Genomic DNA, 22,870 nt, shown 5'->3' with positions numbered 1-22,870 from the left:
AAGAGGTGGTGTGAGGGGGAGGGTTTTAGATTCCTGGGGCATTGGGACCAGTTCTGGGGGAGGTGGGACCAGTACAAACTGGACAGGTTACACCTGGGCAGGACTAGGACTGATGTCCTAGAGGGAGTATTTGCTAGAGTGGTTGGGGAGGGTTTAAACTAAAATGGCAGGGAGCTGGGAACCTTTGAAAGGAGTCAGAGGAGGGGGGATCAAAGACAAGAACAAAAGACACTAAGGGGAATAAGAAAAGTGATAGGCAGAGAAATCAAGGGCCAGAATCAAACAGGGCCACAGAGACAAATAGTGGGACGGGGACAAGTAATGTTAAAAAGACAAGCCTTAAGGGTGTGTGCTTTAACGCGCGGAGCATTCACAATAAAGTGGATGAATTAATCGCTCAAATAGATGTAAATGGGTATGATATAGTCGGAATTACGGAGACATGGCTACAAGGTGACCAGGGATGGGAATTGAATATCCAGGGATATTCAGTATTTGGAAGGATAGACAAAAAGCAAAAGGTGGTGGAGTTGCATTGCTGGTTAAAGAGGAAATTAACGCAATAGTGAGGAAAGATATTAGCTCTGATGATGTGGAAGCTGTATGGGTAGAGCTGAGAAACACTAAGGGGCAAAAAACGTTAGTGGGGGTTGTATATAGACCCCCAAACTGTAGTGGTGATGTTGGGAATGGCATTAAACAGGAAATTAGAGACGCATGTGATAAAGGAACATCTGTAATTATGGGTGACCTTGATCTGCATATAGATTGGACAAATCAAATTAGTCACAATACCTTAGAGGAGGAATTCTTGGAGTGTATACGGGATGGTTTTCTGGACCAATACATTGAGGAACCAGCTAGAGAACAGGCCATCCTAGACTGGGTTTTGTGCAATGAGAGAGGAATAATTGAAAATCTAGTGGTGCGAGACCCCTTGGGGATGAGCGACCATAATATAATAGAATTCTTCATCTAGATGGAAAGTGACATAGTTGATTCTGAGACAAGGGTTCTGAATCTTAGTAAAGGAAACTATGAAGGTATGAGGCGCGAGTTGGCTATGACGGATTGGGAAATGTTACTTAAAGGGATGACAGTGGATAGGCAATGGCAAACATTTAAAGAGCACGTGGATGAACTGCAACAATTGTTTATCCCTGTCTGGCGCAAAAGTAAAATGGGGAAGGTAGCCAAACCCTGGCTTACAAGGGAAATTAGAGATAGCATTAGATTCAAGAAAGAGGCATATAAATTTGCCACGAAAAACAACAGACCTGAGGATTGGATGCAGTTTAGAATTCAGCAAAGGAGGACCAAGAGATTGATTAAGAAGGGGAAAATAGAGTACGAGAGCAATCTTGTGGGGAACATAAAAACTGACTGTAAAAGTTTCTATAGGTATGTGAAGAGAAGAAGATTGGTGAAGACAAATGTAGGTCCCTTACAGTCAGAAACAGGGGAATTTATTATGGGGAATAAAGAAACGGCTGACCAACTAAATGCATACTTTGGTTCTGTCTTCACGAAGGAGGACATAAATATCATACCAGAAATGTTGGGGAACACAGGTCTTAGTGACAGAGAGGAACTGAAAGAATTCAGTATTAGTAGAGAAATGGTGTTGTGAAAATTGATGGGATTGGAGGCCAATAAATCCCCAGAGCCTGCTGGTATGCATCCCAGAGTACTTAAGGAAGTGGCCCGACAAATAGTGAATGCATTGGTGGTCATCTTCCAAGATTCTATTTACTCTGGAACAGGTCCTACAGATTGGAGGGTAGCTATTGTAACCCCACTATTTAAAAAGGGAGGCAGAGAGAAAGCAGGGAATTATAGACCAGTCAGTCTGACATCGGTAGTGAGGAAAATTCTAGAGTTCATTATCAAAGATTTTATAGCAGAGCACTTGGAGAACAGTGGTAGAATCGGGCAGAGTCAGCATGGATTTACGAAAGGGAAATCATGCTTGACAGGTAAATTGGCCATTGTAAATTGCCCCTAATATAGGTAGGTGGTAGGGGAATATAGGGACAGGTGAGGATGTGGTAGGAATATGGGATTAGTGTAGGATTAGTATAAATGGGTGGTCGGCACAGACTCGGTGGGCCGAAGGGCCTGTTTCAGTGCTGTATCTCTAAATCAAATCAAATCAAATCTATTAGAATTCTTCGAGGATGTAACTAGTAGAATTGATGAGGGGGAGCCAGTGGATGTGGTTTATTTGGACTTTCAGAAGGCTTTCGACAAAGTTCCACATAAGAGATTAGCGTGTAACGTGTAAAATTAAAGCGCATGGGACTGGGGTAGTGTATTGCAATGGATAGAAAATTGGTTGGCGGACAGGAAACAAAGAGTGGGCATAAATGAGTCTTTTTCCGAATGGCAGGCAGTGACTAGTGGGGTACCGCAGGGATCAGTGCTAGGACCCCAGCTATTCACAATATACATTAATGATTTAGATGAGGGAACTAAATGTAATATTTCCAAATTTGCTGTTGACACAAAACTGGGTGGGATGGTGAGTTGTGAGGAGGATGCAAAGAGGCTGCAGGGTGATTTGGACAAGTTGAGTGAGTGGGCTAATGCATGGCAGGTGCAGTATAATGTGGATAAATGTTAGGTTATCCACTTTGGTAGCAAAAACAGGAAGGCAGATTATTATTTGAATGGCTATAAACTGAGAGAGGGGATTATGCAGTGAAACCTGGGTGTTCTCGTACTCAAGTCGCTGAAGGTAAGCATGCAGGTGCAACAGGCGGTAAAAAAGGCAAATACTATGTTGGCCTTCATGGCGAGAGGATTCGAGTACAGGAGCAGGGATGTCTTGCTGCAATTATACAGGGCCTTGGTGAGACCACACTTGGCATATTGTGTGCAGTTTTGGTCTCCTTATCTGAGGAAGGATGTTCTTGCTATAGAGGGAATGCAGCGAAGGTTTACTAGACTGATTCCTGGGATGGCGAGACTGACGTATGAGGAGAGATTGAATCGGTTAGGATATTCGCTGGAGTTCAGAAGAGTGAGGGAGGATCTCATAGAAACCTATAAAATTCTGACAGGACATGACAGGGTAGATGCAGGAAGGATGTTCCCGATGGAGGGGGAGTCCAGAACCAGGGGTCATAGTCTAAGGATACAGGGTAAACCTTTCAGGATTGAGATGAGGAGAAATTTCTTCACCCAGAGAGTGGTGAGCCTGTGGAATTCGCTGCACAGAAAGCAGTTGAGGCTAAGACTTTGTATGTTTTCAAGGAGTTAGATATAGCACTTGGGTCTAAAGGGATCAAATGGTATGGGGAGAAAGCGGGAACAGGTTACTGATTTGGATGATCAGCCATGATCATAATGAATGGCGGAGCAGGCTCGAAGGGCCGAATGGCCTACTCCTGCTCCTATTTTCTATGTTTCTATGGCCGGCACAGACACAATAGGCCAAAGGACCAGTTTCTGTGCTGTATAACTCTATGAGTCTGTGACTCTAACCTGTCCTGCCACCTTCCATGACTTATGCTCATATGAAAGGCTTATTAAAGAGTGAAAAGATCAAGCTCCAATTCTATCCTTCACTGCCTGGCTTCACGGAACAGAACAATTAGCAGCTGTTTTTGAGTTTAACATGCAAAATCAGCTGCTGTAAATTCCACTTTCATGTACAATGTAGAATAAAACAGGCTGGAGTCTGCTTTCAGGATATTAATAGTTCTCGTGGCTCAGAAGACATTAATAGCTCCTGCACCCTCTTTTAGAATTGTACCCTTTATTCTATATTGTCTCTCCATGTTCTTCCTGCCAAAATGAATCACTTCACATTTCTCTGCATTAAACTTCATCTGTAACCTGTCTGCTCATTCCACCAACTTGTCTATGTCCTTTTGAAGTTCTACAGTATCCTCCTCACAGTTCACAATGCTTTCAAGTTTCATATCATCTGCAAAGTGTGAAATCGTGCCATGTCCACCAAGGTCTAGGTCATTAATATATATCAGGAAAAGCAAGGTTCCCAACACTGATCCCTGGAGAACTCCACTACAAACCTTCTTCCAGCCAATTTCGTATCCATATTGCTACTGTCTCTCTTACTCCATGAGCTACAAGTTTGCTCACAAGGCTGTTGTGTGGCATTTTATCAGATGCCTTTTGGATGTCAATGTACATCACATCAACTGCATTGTCCTCATCAACCCTCTCTGTTACCTCCTCAAAAAACTCCAGCAAGTTAAACATGATTTTCCCTTAAGAAATCCATGCTGGCTTTCTTTAATTAACTTTCATTTGTCCACGTGACCATTGATTTTGTCCCGAATTATTTTTTAAAGAAGTTTCCCCACCACCTAAGTGAAACTGACTGGCCTGTAGTTGCTGGGCTTATCTTTACACCCTTTTTTTGAACAAGGGTGAGACGTTTGCAATTCTCCAGTCCTCTGGCATCACCCCCTAGTCTAAGGAAGACTGAAAAATTATGGCCAGTACCTCTGCGATTTCCATCCTCACTTCCCTCAGTATCCTTGGATGCATCTCATCTGGCCCTGGGTGCTTTATTCATTTTAAGTACAGACAACCTGTCTAATAAATCCTCTTTATCAATTTTAAACTCCTCTTGTGTCTGACTTATCTCTTCTTTCAACATTACCTGGGTTGTATCTTCTTCCTTGGTAAAGACAGATGCAAAGTACTCATTTAATATCTCAGCTATGCCCTCTGCCTCCATGTGTTATCTGTTTTCTGGTCTCTAATTGGCCCCACTCCTCCTTTTACCACCCTTTTACTATTTATATGCCAAGAGAAAACTTTGGGATTTCCTTTAATGTTAGCTGCCAGTCTCTTTCTATGCTCTCTGCTCTCTCTTTGCTTCTCTTATTTGCTTTTTCACTTCCCCTCTGGACCTTCTATATTCAGCCTGGTTTTCAAATAGTATTTTCTACCTGGCATCTGTCATAAGCACATTTTTTCTTCTTTATCTTAATCTCTACCTCTTTTGTCATCCAGGGAGCTCTGGATGTGTTTCTCTATGTTTCTTCAAGGAATATACCTCGACTGTGCCCAACCTATCTCTTCTTTGAAGGTAGCCCATTGTTCAGCTACCGGTTTTCCTGACAGCTTTTGACTCCAATTTATTCACCCCAGCTCCATTCTTACCCCATTGAAGTTGACTTTCCCTCAGTTAATTATTCTTATCCTGGATTGCTCTTTGTTCTTTTCCATAGTCAGCCTAAACCTTAAGATACAATGATCACTATCTCCCCAGTGCTCTCCTACTAATACTTGATCCACTTGGCCCAGTTCATTTCCAAGAACCAGGTCTATCAGTGCCTCCATTTTGTTGTTCTAAGGAAAAGAGACAGAAAGAAAAATACATACAGCAAATGCCAGGGAAGATGATGGATATTTTGCCAACAGTTGTGTGTAATCAGAATTCCCCCTCCTCCCCAACTGAGCTTTAAAACTGGACTTTGTGGAGTATGTGGAAGGAACCCCAAACCCCCATGGACACTAGTACTGTGAATGAGAGCCAAACCGCAACACACACAGAGGCAGGCTGCATTCCAATGTGTCAATTTCAAATATTCCCACATCACAACAGAACTGATACTGTTTAAGAACCCAAATTTGGTACATTATCATAACAGTGACACAGGATAACTGCCATCATGTAACTCAATTAAGTAACTGGGGAGACCATTGTTACAACTAACCAGCCCAGACCACAGCATTCACTCCTGTCAAGACAGGAGAGAAACCTTTTCATGTATATCAGCTCTGGAGCCTGGAATACCTCACCTTGGTGGAGTTCATTGATCACGGTCATGGAAATAACATCAGCACTGAGTGTATCTGTCTGGACCAGACAGGTAACAGACAAAAGAGATTAAAAGCTGCTAAGCGCTGACCATCCTGCAGGATGGCTTCAGGAGATGTGTTTATGCTATTTCGATAAGGATCATTATAAAAAGGACAAGATTGAAGGGTTTGGCGCTGCAGTCAAGAAGGAGGGTCAGGAACGGTCAACCTGGCTCATGGACCTACAAATTCTCACTGAAAAGACCAACCGTGTGGAGGATTGTAAGTTATCAGCCAAATACAAGGGGTATTTGGGGCTGAGAGTTTAAAACAATTTTAAGTGTAACAACTAAATCCTGGGAGGATTTGGGTTTTGAATTGATTGAGTTTGGAGCAGGAACATGGAGATTTGCCTGTGATTTCTCGAAAAAGGTTTATCTTATAAGTCATGGTGACTTGTGTGTTTGGGTGGGAGCCGAGGTTAAATCGTGGAAGGATCTAAATCGGACTAACCAATCAAGGTGTTGTGTGGTGTCCTTTAAATTTGTTTAGAGGTCTTTGTATCAGGGTGTTAGGAGGGTTTTAATAAACATGTTTGTGGTTCAGCCCAACCCTGTGTCTGTGCAATTTGTCCTTTATAAAATCCTAAAGTCAAGAACCATCAGTAAGGGGGAAACGGGAGCAGGAAACTCTTACAGTAGAACTGCTGGAAATAGTTGTGCTGCTCATACTGACCCATTAGGGATGGAGGTTAAAAAACTGACATTCTTACAACATTTGAAACACGTTGGAAAAGTTCTCGCCAAACACCAATTAAATTCATTATCTGGAGGGGGCAATCCAATTAAAGTAGATTACAGGTAGGTTTCTATATTTTTCTTTCCCGTCTTTATGACATTGAGTCTTTCTCCAGCATGGTTCCATGGGTACCAATAGCACTCGAGTATATCACAAAAATCATAACTTTTCATGTGTAAGTCTCAGCAGTGAGTGTGGCATATTATTTGTCTATGGATGGTATCACAGCCGACCCTGATCTTGTCCTCACCTGCTATCCAAACAACAACAACTAGCATTTATGTGGAACTTTTAATGTAGGAAAAAGTGCCCTTCCCCACAAGGATCACTTGATAGGAAGTGGAAGAAGAAATCCTGCATTATTATTGGAATAGTGGCCTGCAGTGTCCAATCAGCTTATCATTATTAGTAAATAATTTGTTTGTAACATTATTGAAGAGGTTTATGCCGTGCTGTCAAGATGCTAAACTGTGACAATAACTGGTCTGCTATGATTGTTTCCATGCCGTTCTCTGAAATTCATCACCGGCAATCAATATGTGACTTGAGAGAAAATATCAGTATTCCCATGTGTTTGTACTTCTTCTCATTGTGCAACAAATAGTTCAGTGAGATGCAGAGGAATAGTTGATGGTATCCCAGAACTGCTTCCTTCTTCTTGTGTTTGCAATCTATGCCGTTCTTGTTGATTATAGATCAAGGCTGGCAAAACTGAGGAAATGTTGAGTGAAAATCATGTTAATAAAAAATACCACTGACGACAAACCCGTAAGCTTAAATGTGTTTACTTTTTAAGAAACACTGTTACCTTTTCAGGCTTTCACCAGATATTTCACTCGTGCAAAACATCATTCCTCGAAACCCAGAGTGTGACTTTATACACATAATATCTGTCTTGCATTATTGTGCAGGGGTTGTACAGAAACTCTTGTTCCTGTAATAGCTCACTGAAATTGACATGACTCCTTTTGTCTTCAGCTAGCAGATAATAACTACTCTGCCATACAGTATGACTTAAGCTATAAACAACGAAGCAGCTTTATTCAAAGTAATGGTTAAACAGAAGCATAAATTCACCCAGTAGATTTCATTCGATTAAACAATTTCTAACTTATTCCTCTTAACATCCATAATGTAATTTATACATCAACACAAAATCTCCACCATCTATCTTGATGGGCTCTGAAAGATTGGGAAAATTCTGCCTAGGATATACATCTCATACCCATTGTGTTCTTCATATTACTACCAGCATTACTACCTGAACAGCTGTGCATAATCGAGGTGACTAAATCTGAGGAGCTGGCTAAGATTCATCCAAGTATCCATAAGAAAATAAAGGGGGAAATTGCAGGAATTCTGGAACACATCTTCCAGAAATCACTGAATACTGGAGATGTGCCTGCTTCCACACAAACTTTCCCCATAACTCCGGCTCGGCTCCCGGATCCTGATTCCGATCCCAGCAGTAGTACACCATTGTAAAAGGAACAATGATGGGAGCTGATGCAATGTTTTATTACCTGCACCCCCTCCCCCGCCCCCGTCCCACTCCCAGCTCACCCCCTCGTACCCCCTTCCCAGCTCCCCACTAGCACCATCTTCCCCTCGCACCCCCTCCCCCTGCACCCCTCTCCCCTACCCCCTGCAGCCCCCCTCTCAGCTCCCCCCGCATCCCCTTCCCTTCCATCCACCTCCTCCCACCAGCATCCACCTACCCCTGTGTAGGAGCCCCAACAACCCCACTGCCTTGTGGGCGTCTCGGGAGAGATCAAGGCTAAGGGAGTAAACCCTAACAGAAAATCCGGAGCGGAACCCCGAAGGCGGTCGTGTGTCACCTTTGGCATGTTTCCGGCAGTTCCTGTAGCCATACTGGTGCCAAACGTCGTGCTCTGCACTCCCTTGGACCCCACCAGGAAGGCCGAGAGGGGGGTTTTGATGCTTGGGCAACTCACAACCTCCATACATCGGCCCAGGCATGCGCCATGGAGAGGTCACTCCATAGTCGCCTCACAGCGACCATATCAACACGGAAGGCAGCAGTTACGGGTTATAAGTCCAGCTCAATTGGCATAGAGATTGGGCGCCACGGGTTGCCTTTGTCGGCGGGAGAGGTCATCGCATCTCACTGAACAGCTACCGCCCACCTCAAATCGGGCAGCCCCCGGTCAGTAAGGTTCTGTCCCGCCACAGTCCACCTGCTTCAATGGGTACTTGGAGCTGAGGGTCATTGCCCGAAAAGTGGACTGTAACACCGCACCAAACAGCACGACCAAAAAAGTAAAGAAGGTACCAGCCCTTCATTTTGCAAGCTGGAATGTCAGAACTATGTGTCCTGGCCTGTCGGATGACTTTACACAAATCAACGATTCTCGGAAGACCGCCATCATCAACAACGAGCTCAGTAGACTCAATGTGGACATTGCAGCACTTCAGGAGACACGCCTCCCTGCGAGCGGATCTCTAAGAGAGCAAGACTACACCTTCTTCTGGCAGGGTAGGGATCCTGAAGAACCAAGACAGCATGGAGTGGGCTTCGCCATCAGAAACTCTTTGCTCAGTATGATAAAGCCACCCTCAAATGGCTCGGAACGCATACTGTCCATCCAACTATTCACCGCCTCTGGTATAGTACACCTACTCAGCATCTATGCTCCAACACTCTGCTCCCCACCTGAAGCTAAAGACCAGTTCTATGAGGAACTCCATAATATCATTAGTAGCATCCCCAACACCGAACACCTTTTCCTGCTGGGGGACTTTAATGCCAGGGTTGGGGCTGACCATGACTCATGGCCTTCCTGCCTTGGGCGCTTTGGCATTGGAAGGATGAATGAGAATGGACAGAGACTGCTTGAGTTGTGTACCTGTCGTAACCTCTACATCACCAACTCATTCTTTCACACTAAACCCTGTCACCAGGTTTCTTGGAGGCACCCAAGATCACGTTGTTGGCACCAGCTGGACCTCATCGTTACAAGGCGAGCCTCTTTAAACAGTGTTCAAATCACATGCAGCTTCCACAGTGTGGACTGCGACACTGACCACTCCCTGGTGTGCAGAAAGGTTAGCCTCAAACCAAAGAAGCTGCATCACTCCAAGCAGAAGGGCCGCCCGCGCATCAACACTAGCAGAATTTCTCATCCACAGCTGTTACGCAAGTTTCTAAATTCACTTGAAAAAGCCCTTCAAAACACTCCCACAGGGGATGCAGAGACCAAGTGGGCCCACATCAGAGACGCCATCTATGACTCAGCAATGACCACCTATGGCAATTGTGTGAAGCGGAATGCAGACTGGTTTCAATCTCACATTGAAGAGCTGGAACCTGTCACAGCCGCTAAGCGCATTGCACTGCTGAACTACAAGAAAGCCCCCAGCGAGTTAACATCCGTAGCACTTAAAGCTGCCAGAAGCGCTGCACAAAGAACAGCCAGGCGCTGTGCAAATGACTACTGGCAACACCTATGCAGTCATATCCAGCTGGCCTCTGACACAGGAAATATCAGAGGGATGTATGATAGCATTAAGAGAGCTTTTGGGCCAACCGTCAAGAAGATTGCCCCCCTCAAATCTAAATCGGGGACACAATCACTGACCAACGCAAACAAATGGACCGCTGGGTGAAGCACTACCTAGAACTGTACTCCAGGGAAAATGTTGTCACTGAGACTGCCCTCAATGCAACCCTGTCTCTGCCAGTCATGGATGAGCTGGATGAACAGCCAACAAAATCGGAACTCAGTGATGCCATTGACTCTCTAGCCAGCGGAAAAGCCCCTGAGAAGGATGGCATTACCCCTGAAACCATCAAGAGTGCCAAGCCTGCTATACTTTCAGCTCTGCACGAACTGCTTTGCCTTGCTGGGATGAGGGAGCAGCACCACAGGACATGCGCGATGCCAATATCATCACCCTCTATAAGAACAAGGGTGACCACGGTGACTGCAACAACTACCGTGGAATATCCCTGCTCAGTATAGTGGGGAAGGTCTTCGCTCGTGTCACTTTAAACAGGCTCCAGAAGCTGGCTGAGCGTGTCTATCCTGAGGCACAGTGTGGCTTTCGAGCAGAGAGATCCACCATTGACATGCTGTTCTCGCTTCGCCAGCTACAGGAGAAATGCCGTGAACAACAGATGCCCCTCTACGTTGCTTTCATTGATCTCACCAAAGCCTTTGACCTCGTCAGCAGAAGTGGTCTCTTCAGACTACTAGAAAAGATTGGATGCCCACCAAAGCTACTAAGGATCATCATCTCATTCCATGACAATATGAAAGGCACAATTCAGCATAGCGGCGGCACCTCATCAGACCCCTTTCCTATCCTGAGTGGCGTGAAACAGGGCTGTGTTCTCGCACCTACACTGTTTGGGATCTTCTTCTCCCTGCTGCTCTCACATGCGTTCAAGTCTTCAGAAGAAGGAATTTTCCTCCACTCAAGATCAGGTGGCAGGTTGTTCAACCTTGCCCGTCTAAAAGCGAAGACCAAAGTACGAAAAGTCCTGATCAGGGAACTCCTCTTTGTTGACGATGCTGCATTAACATCCCACACTGAAGAGTGTCTGCAGAGACTCATCGACAGGTTTGCGGCTGCCTGCAATGAATTTGGCCTAACCATCAGCCTCAAGAAAACGAACATCATGGGACAGGACGTCAGAAATGCCCCATCTATCAATATCGGCGATCACACTCTGGAAGTGGTTCAAGAGTTCACCTACCTAGGCTCAACTATCACCAGTAACCTGTCTCTCGATGCAGAATTAAACAAGCGCTTGGGAAAGGCTTCCTCTGCTATGTCCAGACTGGCCAAGAGAGTGTGGGAAAATGGCGCACTGACACAGAACACAAAAGTCCAAGTGTATCAAGCCTATGTCCTCAGTACCTTGCTCTATGGCAGCGAGGCCTGGACAACGTACGTCAGCCAAGAGCGACGTCTCAATTCATTCCATCTTCGCTGCCTCCGGAGAATCCTTGGCATCAGGTGGCAGGACCCTATCTCCAACACAGAAGTCCTCGAGGCGGCCAACCCTAACCCTACTAAGCCAGCAGCGCCTGAGATGGCTTGGCCATGTGAGCCGCATGGAAGATGGCAGGATCCCCAAGGACACATTGTACAGCGAGCTTGTCACTGGTACCAGACCCACCAGCCGTCAATGGCTCCGCTTTAAAGTCATCAGCAAACGTGACATGAAGTCCTGTGACATTGATCACAAGTCGTGGGAGTCAGTTGCCAGCGATCGCCAGAGCTGGCGGGCAACCATAAAGGCGGGGCTAAAGCGTGGCGGGTCGAAGAGACTTAGCAGTTGGCAGGAAAAAAGACAGAAGCGCAAGGAGAGAGCCAACTGTGTAACAGCCCCGACAACCAATTTTATCTGCAGCACCTGTGGAAGAGTCTGTCACTCTAGAATTGGCCTTTATAGCCACTCGAGGCGCTGCTCCACAAACCACTGACCACCTCCAGGCGCTTACCCATTGTCTCTCGAGACAAGGAGGCCAAAGACCCATTGTGTTATGACCTCGGTGGGAAGAGTGCACTGTCGTTTCTAGTTCCACTTCTCCACAGGTCACAACATATATTTAAATGTTTACCCAGATACCAAAGCGGTCAATCTACTCTTTATCCCAGAATAAAATACACCAACCAGGTTTTGTGAATAAACAACAAAATTCCCAGTTTATTATAAAACAAGACTTAACCAGCAACGAAGCAAAGCATTAACACACAGACTGAAATATGGAGGTTCCCTTTTTAAATTCCCCACACACAAACTCACACTGAAAAAAGTACAGAAATTCTCTCTCTGCATTGGTTTGTTACCAAAAAAAAAGACAAACAAGAATACTTTGGCCAAATACCTGCTAATTCTTAAAGAAAAAAGAGAAGATATGGAAAGATGTCAGTTGTCCCTTTTGGTCCGGTGTCCCAAATATGCGTAGACAGCTGTCATTGGGATCTTCCTAGAGCAGTTCTTTTCAGGCGATGTTGAGGATCAGTTTGGCAGGCTTTCAGGTGAAATTTGGCAACAGGGGTTTCTGGCAGGCCTTTCAGGAGGAATTCAGCATCAATTTCTCTATTTCATACGCTCGCTTCTAAGAGCTTCTCAAAGAGATGGAAAAGCTGGCAGGCTTTTCAAAGAGATGGAACGGGCTGAGCTCGGGTTTTGTCTTTGGCAGGTTGATTTTCAAAAAACTCCTTTCAAAACACAGTCCACACCCCAACTCACTGTCCAAAGTGAAACCAAAACAATATCTCAAGTGTCAGAGTAAACGTTTCGGGTCAGTGACCCTTCTTCGGAACTGACCCGAAACGTTAACTCTGCTTCTCTTTCCACAGATGCTGCCAGACCTGCTGAGTGATTCCAGCATTTCTTGTTTTTGTTTCAGATTTCCAGCATCCGCAGTATTTTGCTTTTATCTCAAGTGTCAGGCCTCCTGACCCTTCTAAATCTTGATCTGTTACTTCGCTGTAAACAGCTTTCCCAGGTCAAAAAGTCCCCGATGGGTACCTATCTGAAGACAGGTGACTTCAAGCAAGGGTTGTTTACAAACCAAGTCCAAAAGACCTTCCAATGACCTGTTAAAAAAAAACACAAATCCAGCATCTATGGAATCCTTTTCAGGTTTAAAACACAAGTCCTCAAAAAAATTTAACAAAAAATGGAAGCACTGTGTAAAAATGTTTTTGGGAGATCTCTGCCTGTTTTAGTAGTTTAGTGAGGTGTTCGGGCAGTGGAGGGATCTTGTATCGAACGTGACTACATACTGCTGGATGCCTCCTACTGAGTCATTGATATCGAGGTGGATAACCTTTACATTAACAATTGGAACTATCCTCTCATTAGCAATCTGGACCTCAGTGCTGGGTTTAAAGCAGAATGTCCGATCAGTCACAGGACACCAGGTGTCATAGTGAACCCCATACTGGTCCACCCCTGTGGTGACACAGTAGGTACCGTTACCGGAATATGCTGATGGCCGGCGGCCATCACCTCCATCGTGTAAATCATCGGCTCTGCCACTTCAGATCTGAGCCCACACACCGGTCGGTTAAACATGTTCAGATGCATACGGCATGCTTGCCTTCATCGGTCGGGGCATAGAGTATAAAAATTGGCAAGTCATGCTGCAGCTGTACAGAACCTTAGTTCGGCCACACTTAGAATATTGCGTGCAATTCTGGTCGCCACACTACCAGAAGGACGTGGAGGCTTTGGAGAGGGTGCAGGAGAGGTTTACCAGGATGTTTCCTGGTCTGGAGGGCATTAGCTATGAGGAGAGGTTGGATAAACTCGGATTGTTTTCACTGGAACGACGGAGGTGGAGGGGCGACATGATAGAGGTTTACAAAGTTATGAGTGGCATGGACAGAGTGGATAATCAGAAGCTTTTTCCCAGGGTGGGAAGAGTCAGTTACTTGGGGACATAGGTTTAAGGTGCGAGGGGATGTGTGAGGCAAGTTCTTTACACAGAGGGTGGTGAGTGCCTGGAACTTGCTGCCGGGGGAGGTGGTGGAAGCAGGTACGATAGCGACGTTTAAGAGGCATCTTGACAAATACATGAATAGGATGGGAATAGAGGGATACGGTCCCCGGAAGTGCAGAAGGTTTTAGTTTAGACAGGCATCAAGATCGGCGCAGGCTTGGAGGGCCGAATGGCCTGTTCCTGTGCTGTACTGTTCTTTGTTCTTTGTTCACTCTCGGAACAATTGAAGTCCAAAACTGAGATACAAGACACAAGAAGATATCTTCCATAGTTACACAAATCTTGGCAATTTAAAGTGATGGCCTGTTGAACTCTATCCAGATGCTCAATTCAAACCTATTTGCATGTCTTAACAAACCCTTTACTTAAATTAAAAGCAAAACAGTGCAAATGCTTGAAATCTAAAATAAAATTAGAAAGTGCTGGAAATAGTCAACAGGACACAGACCTGAAACGTTAACTTTGTTTCTCTCTCCACAGATGCTGTCAATCCTGCTAAGCATTTCCAGCACTTTCTGCCTTTACTTAAATTGATTGATTTCAGGACAAAGGAAAACATCTATGTGTTTAGTGGTTTCCCTCTGTATTTGCAATAAATATGTATCAACTAAAATAAGTTGGCAGAGATACTAAATTTAAAGTGACTAGTCACGTCTTGTAAAGAGATATTGGCCCATTTTGTGGTCAGTATTTCTTTTATTCATTCATGGGATGTGGGTGTCACTGGCCAGGCCAGCATTTATTGCCCATCCCTAATTGTCCTTGAGAAGGTGGTGGTGAACTGAGTGGCTTGCTAGACCATTTCAGAGAACATGTAAGAGTCAACCACATTGCAGTGGGTCTGGAATCATATGTAGGCCAGACCAGGTAAGGACAGCAGATTTCCTAAAGGACATTAGTGAACCAGATGGGTTTTTACAACAATTGACAATAGTTTCATAGCCATCATTAGACTAGCTTTTTAATTCCAGATTTATTAATTGAATTCAAATTCAACCATCTGCTGTGGTGGGATTCGAACCCATGTCCCCAGAGCAATAACTCTAGGTCTCTGGGTTACTAGTCCAGTGACAATACCACAACGCCACCACCTCCCCCTATGAAATGATGATACTCACCAAAGACCGCAAAGATAGATACCCCAAAGATCCAGCAGTCTCTGTGGCAAGGCCTTCACCTTTGCTAACATTACTTTGAATTTTGTCAAGCCAAGGGGATCTCTAGGCATGCAGCAACAGTGATATCATCAAGCAGGTTAAGCAGGCAATTACATTGAAATATTCTCACGGACGGCAGATCGAGAAATAAAATGCACTGATTATTCTTCACTTTTAATAAATTTTACGGAGACCAAGATAAGTGATTTGGACATACAGATTAGAAGCTGAAATATTTTTTTATTTTTATTTAGAGATACAGGCCCTTCGGCCCACCGAGTCTGTACCGACCAACAATCACCCATTTATACTAACCGTACAGTAATCCCATATTCCCTACCACCTACCTACACTAGGGGCAACTTACAATGGCCAATTTACCTATCAACAGTCTTTGGCTGTGGGAGGAAACCGGAGCACCCGGCGAAAACCCACGCGGTCACAGGGAGAACTTGCAAACTCCACACAGGCAGTACCCAGAATCGAACCCAGGTCCCTGGAGCTGTGAGGCTACAGTGCTAACCACTGCAGCACTGTGCCGCCCCAAAATATCACAAACAAATTTCAAGAAAACATATAAAAACCTTGGCATTTTTATCAGAACAGAAACATTTGATATTACCCAAATAAGAAATTCGTTTTCCAGGGTAAGAGAGGTTCTTCAGCAGCAGTACACAATTAAAAACCCAGTTACACCTCATTAACGAGGTGTAACTGTTTCAGGAGTTTTTAACAGCAATATTACAGTGTAAAAGGGGAAATTCTTGTCTGTTCAATGATTTCTAATTAATTTCATTTGCGAGGACCACAAAAGCACATCATACAGAAATGCTTAAAATCACTGATAGCAACTTCAGGAATTTTACATTTAACTGTACATGTGCAGACTCAACAACAACTTATATTTATAGAGTGCCTTTACTGTAGTAAAACGTCCCAAGGCGCTTCACAGGAGCATCATAAAACAAAGTATGACCCTGAGCCACAAAAAGAGTCATTAAGTCAGATAACCATAAGCTTGGTCAAAAAGGTAGGTTTTAGGGAGTGTGTTAAAGGAGGAAAGTGAGGTGGAGAGAGGGTATTCCAGAGCTTAGGGCCCAGGCAACTGAAAGCGTGGCCACCAATGGAGGAGCGATTAAAATCAGGGATGCACAAGAGACCAGAATTAGAGCAGCACAGATATATTGGAGGATTGTGGGGCTGGAGGAGATTATAGAGATAGGGAGGGGCGAGACCATGGAGGGATTTGAAAACAAGGATGAGAATTTTTAAATCAAGACATTGCTTGACTGGGAGACGATATAGGCTAGCAAGCACAGGGGTGAGAGGTGATTGGGACTTGGTTTCAGACATAGGCAGCAGATTCCAGAAGTTCCTTTCAGTTTCAGAGAAGTAGTGACAGTGAACACTTTTTCCTAGTCATTATTACTGGAAAATCTTGGTCGATAAGAAATGAAGACTTTAAGTTTTGAAAATCAGTGTGTGACACTTGTCAAGTCACCATAAATCTCGGTCCCAATAGCCATTCCACCATTTTAGTTTAATTGCCCTGTCCCAATTCAGCACCACACAATCCAGCCAAGATGTTAAAGAAAATCAGAAAACTACACTGGTACTTCATGTGGCCAGGTTTCCCCATTTTTCAGATGGGGCTGGCAGTTCTGGAGGAGCTTGGGGAAAGAAAGATTGTGTGAAGCATAAATAATAATGATAATAAAAGGAATGACAATCATTGTCAAGCCCTCAGTGCTCTTTGCTGATGCTATGAGGGGGGCTGACCCCGCCCCCTCTCTCCCCTCCCCGGCCCGCAGTTGGTCACCTGACTCCAGCCCGGCTGCAGCCGCCATTTTCTGTTGCTATCCGGAGCCTGTGCGAAGGTGAGAGCGGCCCCGAGGGCGCAGGCAAGCAGCACACAGCCGCTATTGGCCGGCTCCTCACCTCCTTTTGACAACTACATATTTAAAAACTGGCATGTCTCGTAGTACCGGCAATCGGTGAAGGGAGAGAGATTTAAAGCGAAAAGAGGGAGCAGTTGGAGCGGTGAACATGGCTCTGAAAATCGTGAAAGGCAGCATTGACCGAATGTTTGACAAGAATTTGCAGGACCTGGTACGTGGCATCAGGAACCATAAGGATGACGAGGTGAGTTCGAGCTTTGCTGCAGCCACCATCTTCCCGCAGCAATCGCGGCCCCACAGTCGAGAAGGAGGAGGGCAAAGAAACACAAGAGAAGTAACTACAAATTAGACGTGAATCCAGCCGAGGCCTAGCAATGATAGCAACGGGACAAACGCGTCTTTCCCCACCCTCCCCTCGGGTTGGCACTCGGGAGAGTTCGTTTCCGCCTGGAAACTGAGCTGTGGCCTCCGTGCTGCTGCTGCTGTCTGTACCTCGCAAGAGGCTGCAGCTCCTTTGCTCCTCTTCTGACCTACATTTCTTCTACCTGGCATTTCGTTTCCTTGTAAAACAAACGTTCTCTTTTTAAATAAAATGCTAAAGACTACTGTAAAATTATCTCCCATTGCCCCCCGAAAAGTTACAATTAATTTTGGTCAATTTAGTAACTGACAGTTAAGGGTCCAGGTGTGTTTGGTCCATCAGCTGATGCTTTTGCTGACACTTGGGCGTTTGGTAACCCGATAGTCGAGGGACATGTTCAGCTTCTGACTTTTCTCTCATCTCATTGTTAACCCAGTAATGCAAGAGTTTGCATTAGGTTTTTAATACTATAAACGTTTAAATAGGGTTTTCAAGTCATGTTGGAGTGTTGTAATCTTGAGTTTCGGTGATTGACTTTTGTTTTGTCAAATTATGTGGGCACCTTTGTTCAGTGTATAAAAATGAAGGTGGTAAACTATTCTGGAGAGTATTTGTATCCTGATTAAAGACTGGTTAATAAATATGGCATGAATTCCAATTAAAATTAAATGAATTACTCACATTTTAATCCTTGTTTATATACTGGTACTGTACCTGCAGCTGTTATTTTTTACATTGTTTCAGCTAATAGCCAAATTAACCTGGTTCCCCACTATACTGCAGCAGACCAGAGAATCGTTATCAAAATAGACACTGTTCCCATCTGAAAACTTACAGTTCTAACAGTGAGATAAATAGCCCCCATTCACCCAAGTTCAATGAAGCTTACTGTAGTAAGTTGAGTACAGCTATACTTGATCTGGATAGTCAGCCACGTTGTGCTCACTCTACCGTTACTGAGTTTGTATTTCAGTTTTAGGATCAAATTTTTTTTGCTTTAAAATAGTGAATGGGATGTTTAAAAATTTGAAGTCTTTGACTTGCCAATTGACCACACTTGCAAATTTCAAGCAAGATTATAATCCCATTGTATATTAAGTCCAACAAAAATTGAGAATGTTTAGAACCGTGTAGCTGAAGGTTGAACCATATCTGTTTATTAAGGAGTGTATTGGATTACAGATTTTTGGAAGAAGTTCCTATAGTTTTCCCTTTTTTTTTCTCCCAAGGGATTGTGTGATGGGGAGGGTGAGATGGGTTTAATGGTGTATCATTTGCAGCATGTTGGGATGGTACAAGCTTGCTGGACCAATTGATGTTTTCATGTCTTGTTTTGTATATTTATTTATACTGTGTACCAGCTATGTCTCAGTTGGTAGCTCTCTACCCTTTGAGTCAGAAGGTTCTTGAGCACAGATGTTGAGGCTGACACTCCACTGCAGTACTGCGGGAGTGCTGCACTGTCGGAGGTGCCGTCTTTCGGATGAGACGTTAAACCGATGCCCTGTCTGTCCTCTGGGGTGGCATGAAAAATCCCATGGTACTATTTTGGAGAGCAGGGGAGTTAACCCTGGTAACCTGGCCAATATTTATTCTTCAATAAACATTATAGATTATTTGGTCATTATCACATTGCTATTTGCTTCACAAACCACTGACCACCTCCAGGCGCTTACCCATTGTCTCTGGAGACAAGGAGGCCAAAGAAAGAGAGAATGAATTTGTGGGAGTTTGCCTTGCTGTGCACAAATTAACTGCCATGTTTCCTGCATTATAACAGTGACTTCACTTCAAAAGTACTTTATAGCTTTAAAGCATTTTGAGACCTCCGATGGTTGTGAAAGGTGCTATAACAATGCAAGTCTCTTCTAAGTTTGAAGGAAATTTTTTTTATTTATGGTGTATTCATCAGAGATAGAAACATTCTATAGTCTAAGGAAATGCTATTTGGGAGCTGGGGATTGGTGAATTTAATCAGTTTGAGAGAAGATGTATGAATGCCAAAAAGGAAGAATGCAAGTTTCGCCGCATAGTTGATGGGTTGGGTGAGGGAGATGGAAGAGAAAGAAAGATGGACTTTTTGATCGCAAGTTGCTGCTTATGTTAATTTTTTAATTAACAGAACAAAATCATTTTCAAGGGATATAATCAAAACGAGTAAGTCAAATCTGAATGTGTTAAAATTGTTAGCAAAGTCAATGTGTATTGTCCAAATTAAAATTGAGTTGTCAACAATAATTTGATATTTAGGTTTCCAGTCATAACCTTTGCAATTGCTTTGCATTTTGAGTAACTATATTCATCGGAATGATTGCATAATTCCAAAAGCTGTGAAGTCACCTGCAGCTGGGATTTCCAACTGCAGCCTTTGAGCCCCAAAGTCTGGCTGTCCAGCTTGAAGTTTAAGCAATTCAATACTAATAGAACTTGCATTTCTTACTTACTGGGGTATCCTGTTTCATTTTTGTGGGTCTGAGGAAAGGGCTGTTTTTAGTGTGTTTACCTCATTTGGTGAACCTATGCTACCAGTTGAAATAGGCAAGTTTTTGGGAATATGCACTTAAACTTTATGCAGGTTCCTGAAGCTCCATTTAGCCATGGTTCTATGAAGCAGAGGGAATTACAAGGATCAGAGAAAGAAAAGGGCAGTGGAATGAGTTTTGGATTGCTCTAGCAAAGCACCAGCTCAAACTTGATGAACCTGCACTGTGAAATTTTCAGCTTATGTGGTTCTTTACAGCCTATATTAAAAAAAAAAGCCTGGATATCACAAGCAAACTGGGACATATTACATTCTACTCTGAATAAGGAGTATGCAATTGTCTCATCATGCATGGGATTAATGTAGGATTAGTGTAAATGGGTGGTTGTTGGTCGGCACAGACTTGGTGGGCCGAAGGGCCTGTTTCAGTGCTGTATCTCTAAATAAAAAAAAAATTAGCTCTATCGCAAACCATTTACATTTAATTGACATGACTGTGTGTTGTCCGCAAGTATTGTTTATTGACATATTCTAGGGCTGCAGTTATATGACAATGTCTGTCAGTGCAAAAGTGATAATAGCCAGATTGGCAATCTGACTCACCAAATGCATTTTAAACCTGAGTAGTACACTTCTTTCTTGTAAATGGTCTCATCTCCCCTGTGTCATGCACAAGCTACTGCAATTTTGAACTGCCTTTTAGTGCAGAACTGCAGGTTGGAGGCCTGCATCACATCATGCAAACTGCATCAGACTGGTCTGTGTAATGTATCTGCATTTTAGGTTACTACTGATCAGAATCGTGCACTTTAGCAAAGCACCCAATGTTGAATGTGGTTAACTTTATAGTTGAGCCTGAAGGAACTTCTGGTAGTTTTGCAAAATCATCATTGTGATTTAGAATACTTCCTGTGAAATTTTTTTGTATCTGTTCATGGAATGTGGGTGTGGCTGGCAAAGCCAGCATTTCTTGCCCATCCCTAATTCCCCTTAAGGTGGTTGTGATCCCCTGCAGTCCATCTGGTGCGGGTGCACCCACAGTGCTGTTAGGGAGGGAGTTCCAGGATTTTTATCCAGTGACACTGAAGGAACAGTAATATATTTCCAAGTCAGGATGATGTATGGCTTGGAGAGGAGCTTGCAGATGGTAGTGGTCACACGCATCTGCTGCCTTATCCTAGGTGGTAGAGGTTGTGGGTTTGGGAGGTCCTGTCGTAGGAGGCGTGGTGAGTTGCTTTCGTCCAACTTGTATTATGGTACACACTGCTGCCACTGTGCGTCAGTGGTGGAGGGAGTGAATACTTAAGGTGATGCATGGGGTGCCAATCAAGCAAGCTGCGTTCTAGATAGTGTTGAGCTTCCTGAGTTTTGGAGCCGCACTCATCCAGGCAAGTGGAGAGTATTCCATCATGTTCCTGACTTGTTCCTTGTAGATGGTGGACAGGCTTTGGGCATCACACACAATTCCCAGCCTCTGATTGGCTTTTGTAGCCACAGTATTTGTGTGGCTGCTCCAGTTGAGTTTCTGGTCAATGGTAACCCCCAGGTTGATGGGGGATTCAGTGTTGATAATGCCACTAAATGTAAAGGGGAGATGGTTAGATTCTATCTTGTAGGGGATGATCATTGCCTGGCAAATGCGCTTTTGCAACTTATCAGCCCAAGCTGAATATTGTCCAGGTCTTGTTGCATATGGACATGGACTGCTTCAGTATCTGAGGAGTTGTGAATGGTGCAATCATCAGCGAACATCCCCACTTCTGACATGATGGAGGGAAGGTCATTGAAGAAGCAGCTGAAGAGGCTTAGGGCACTACCCTGAGGAACTCCTGCAGCAATGTCCTGGGACTGAGCTAATTGCCTCCAACAGCCACAACCATCTTCCTTTGTGCTAGATATGACTCCAACCAGTGGAGAGATTTCCCCTTGATTCCCATTGACTTCAGTTTGGCTAGGGCCATGTGATGCCACCCTCGGTCAAATACTGCCTTGATGTCGAGGGCAATCATTCTCCCCTCACCTCTTGAGTTCAGCTTTTTTGTTCATGTTTGGACCAAGGCTGTAATGAGGTCAGGAGCCGAGTGGCTGTGGGAAGCATTCGCTACTTGTGATGACATTTGGAAGGAATTCTGATTTTAAAAGGTCTGTCCCTAACTTGTGGTTTGCAGTTTTGACGCGCAGGCAAAGGAATTTGGTTGTCTTTCTTGTTGTTTATTGTTCTAATGCCAGAACCACCAAACCTTTTCATAAATGTGGTGACCTGATATACTCAGTTCAGTTTGGATATTTAAAGCAACTCTAATGTCCTGGTGGGCTGAGTTTTCAAATTCATTACAAATGAAATTCAAAATTATGATTTTATGTGTGAAGCCTTCTGTGTTGACTAGGATTGATGGGGCCTGAGTAACTTGCGTTCTTTGTGGTTAAGGCAGTTTGCAGCTCAAAGTAGTTGGATCTCAGTCCTGAATGACAGTGATTTCTGCTAAGCAATTTTCTGAAGCCTAGTATACTGGAACTTGGGGAAGTAAAACCTGAAAGTAGAAGTGCAAGAAATGGTAGTTAGTTCTGGGATTCAGGCACTGTGAGAAATGAAGGTAAAACTTTTAAGTTTTAAGTTCCGCATATTATTTGGAAACACAGAAGCTTGTTTTTTGTGCAGTTGTGGCATATGTTGGCGCCGTGGAGATCAAAATATTTAATAATTCTAAACTGTGCCACAATCCTAGTAACTTGGCCATTCTCCCTTTTCCAATTGTGCTCTTAGTCACTTAGTACCGTACTCCTCAGAACTTTTATGTGCATGAAATGTTGCACCCAAAGTATCTGAACTAGGTTAGCATTTGTCTAAATAGAGTAATAAATCAACATGATAAGGTACATTCCAATATGTTAATTTTTATTGTAAGGTG

General features: G+C 44.0%; 1 protein-coding gene across 3 annotated transcripts in view; it reads left to right on the top strand.

Annotated features, from left to right (window-relative positions):
• The first annotated feature begins 17,047 nt into the window (after positions 1 to 17,047).
• The window catches only part of ap3d1 (adaptor related protein complex 3 subunit delta 1), a 124,757-nt gene continuing 118,934 nt past the window's right edge, over positions 17,048 to 22,870 (top strand). For all 3 annotated transcript variants that reach the window (XM_068016312.1, XM_068016311.1, XM_068016310.1), the window contains exon 1: positions 17,048 to 17,362. In XM_068016312.1, the coding sequence (XP_067872413.1) occupies positions 17,267 to 17,362 (96 nt within the window). In that variant the 5' untranslated portion in view covers positions 17,048 to 17,266. The remainder of the gene's footprint in view (positions 17,363 to 22,870) is intronic.

This window comes from Heterodontus francisci, chromosome 36 (assembly GCF_036365525.1).
Source record: "Heterodontus francisci isolate sHetFra1 chromosome 36, sHetFra1.hap1, whole genome shotgun sequence".
In the NCBI taxonomy this organism is placed as follows: domain Eukaryota; kingdom Metazoa; phylum Chordata; class Chondrichthyes; order Heterodontiformes; family Heterodontidae; genus Heterodontus; species Heterodontus francisci.
Note: the sequence above shows the minus strand (reverse complement) of the source record. Positions and strands in the feature narration are given on the sequence as shown.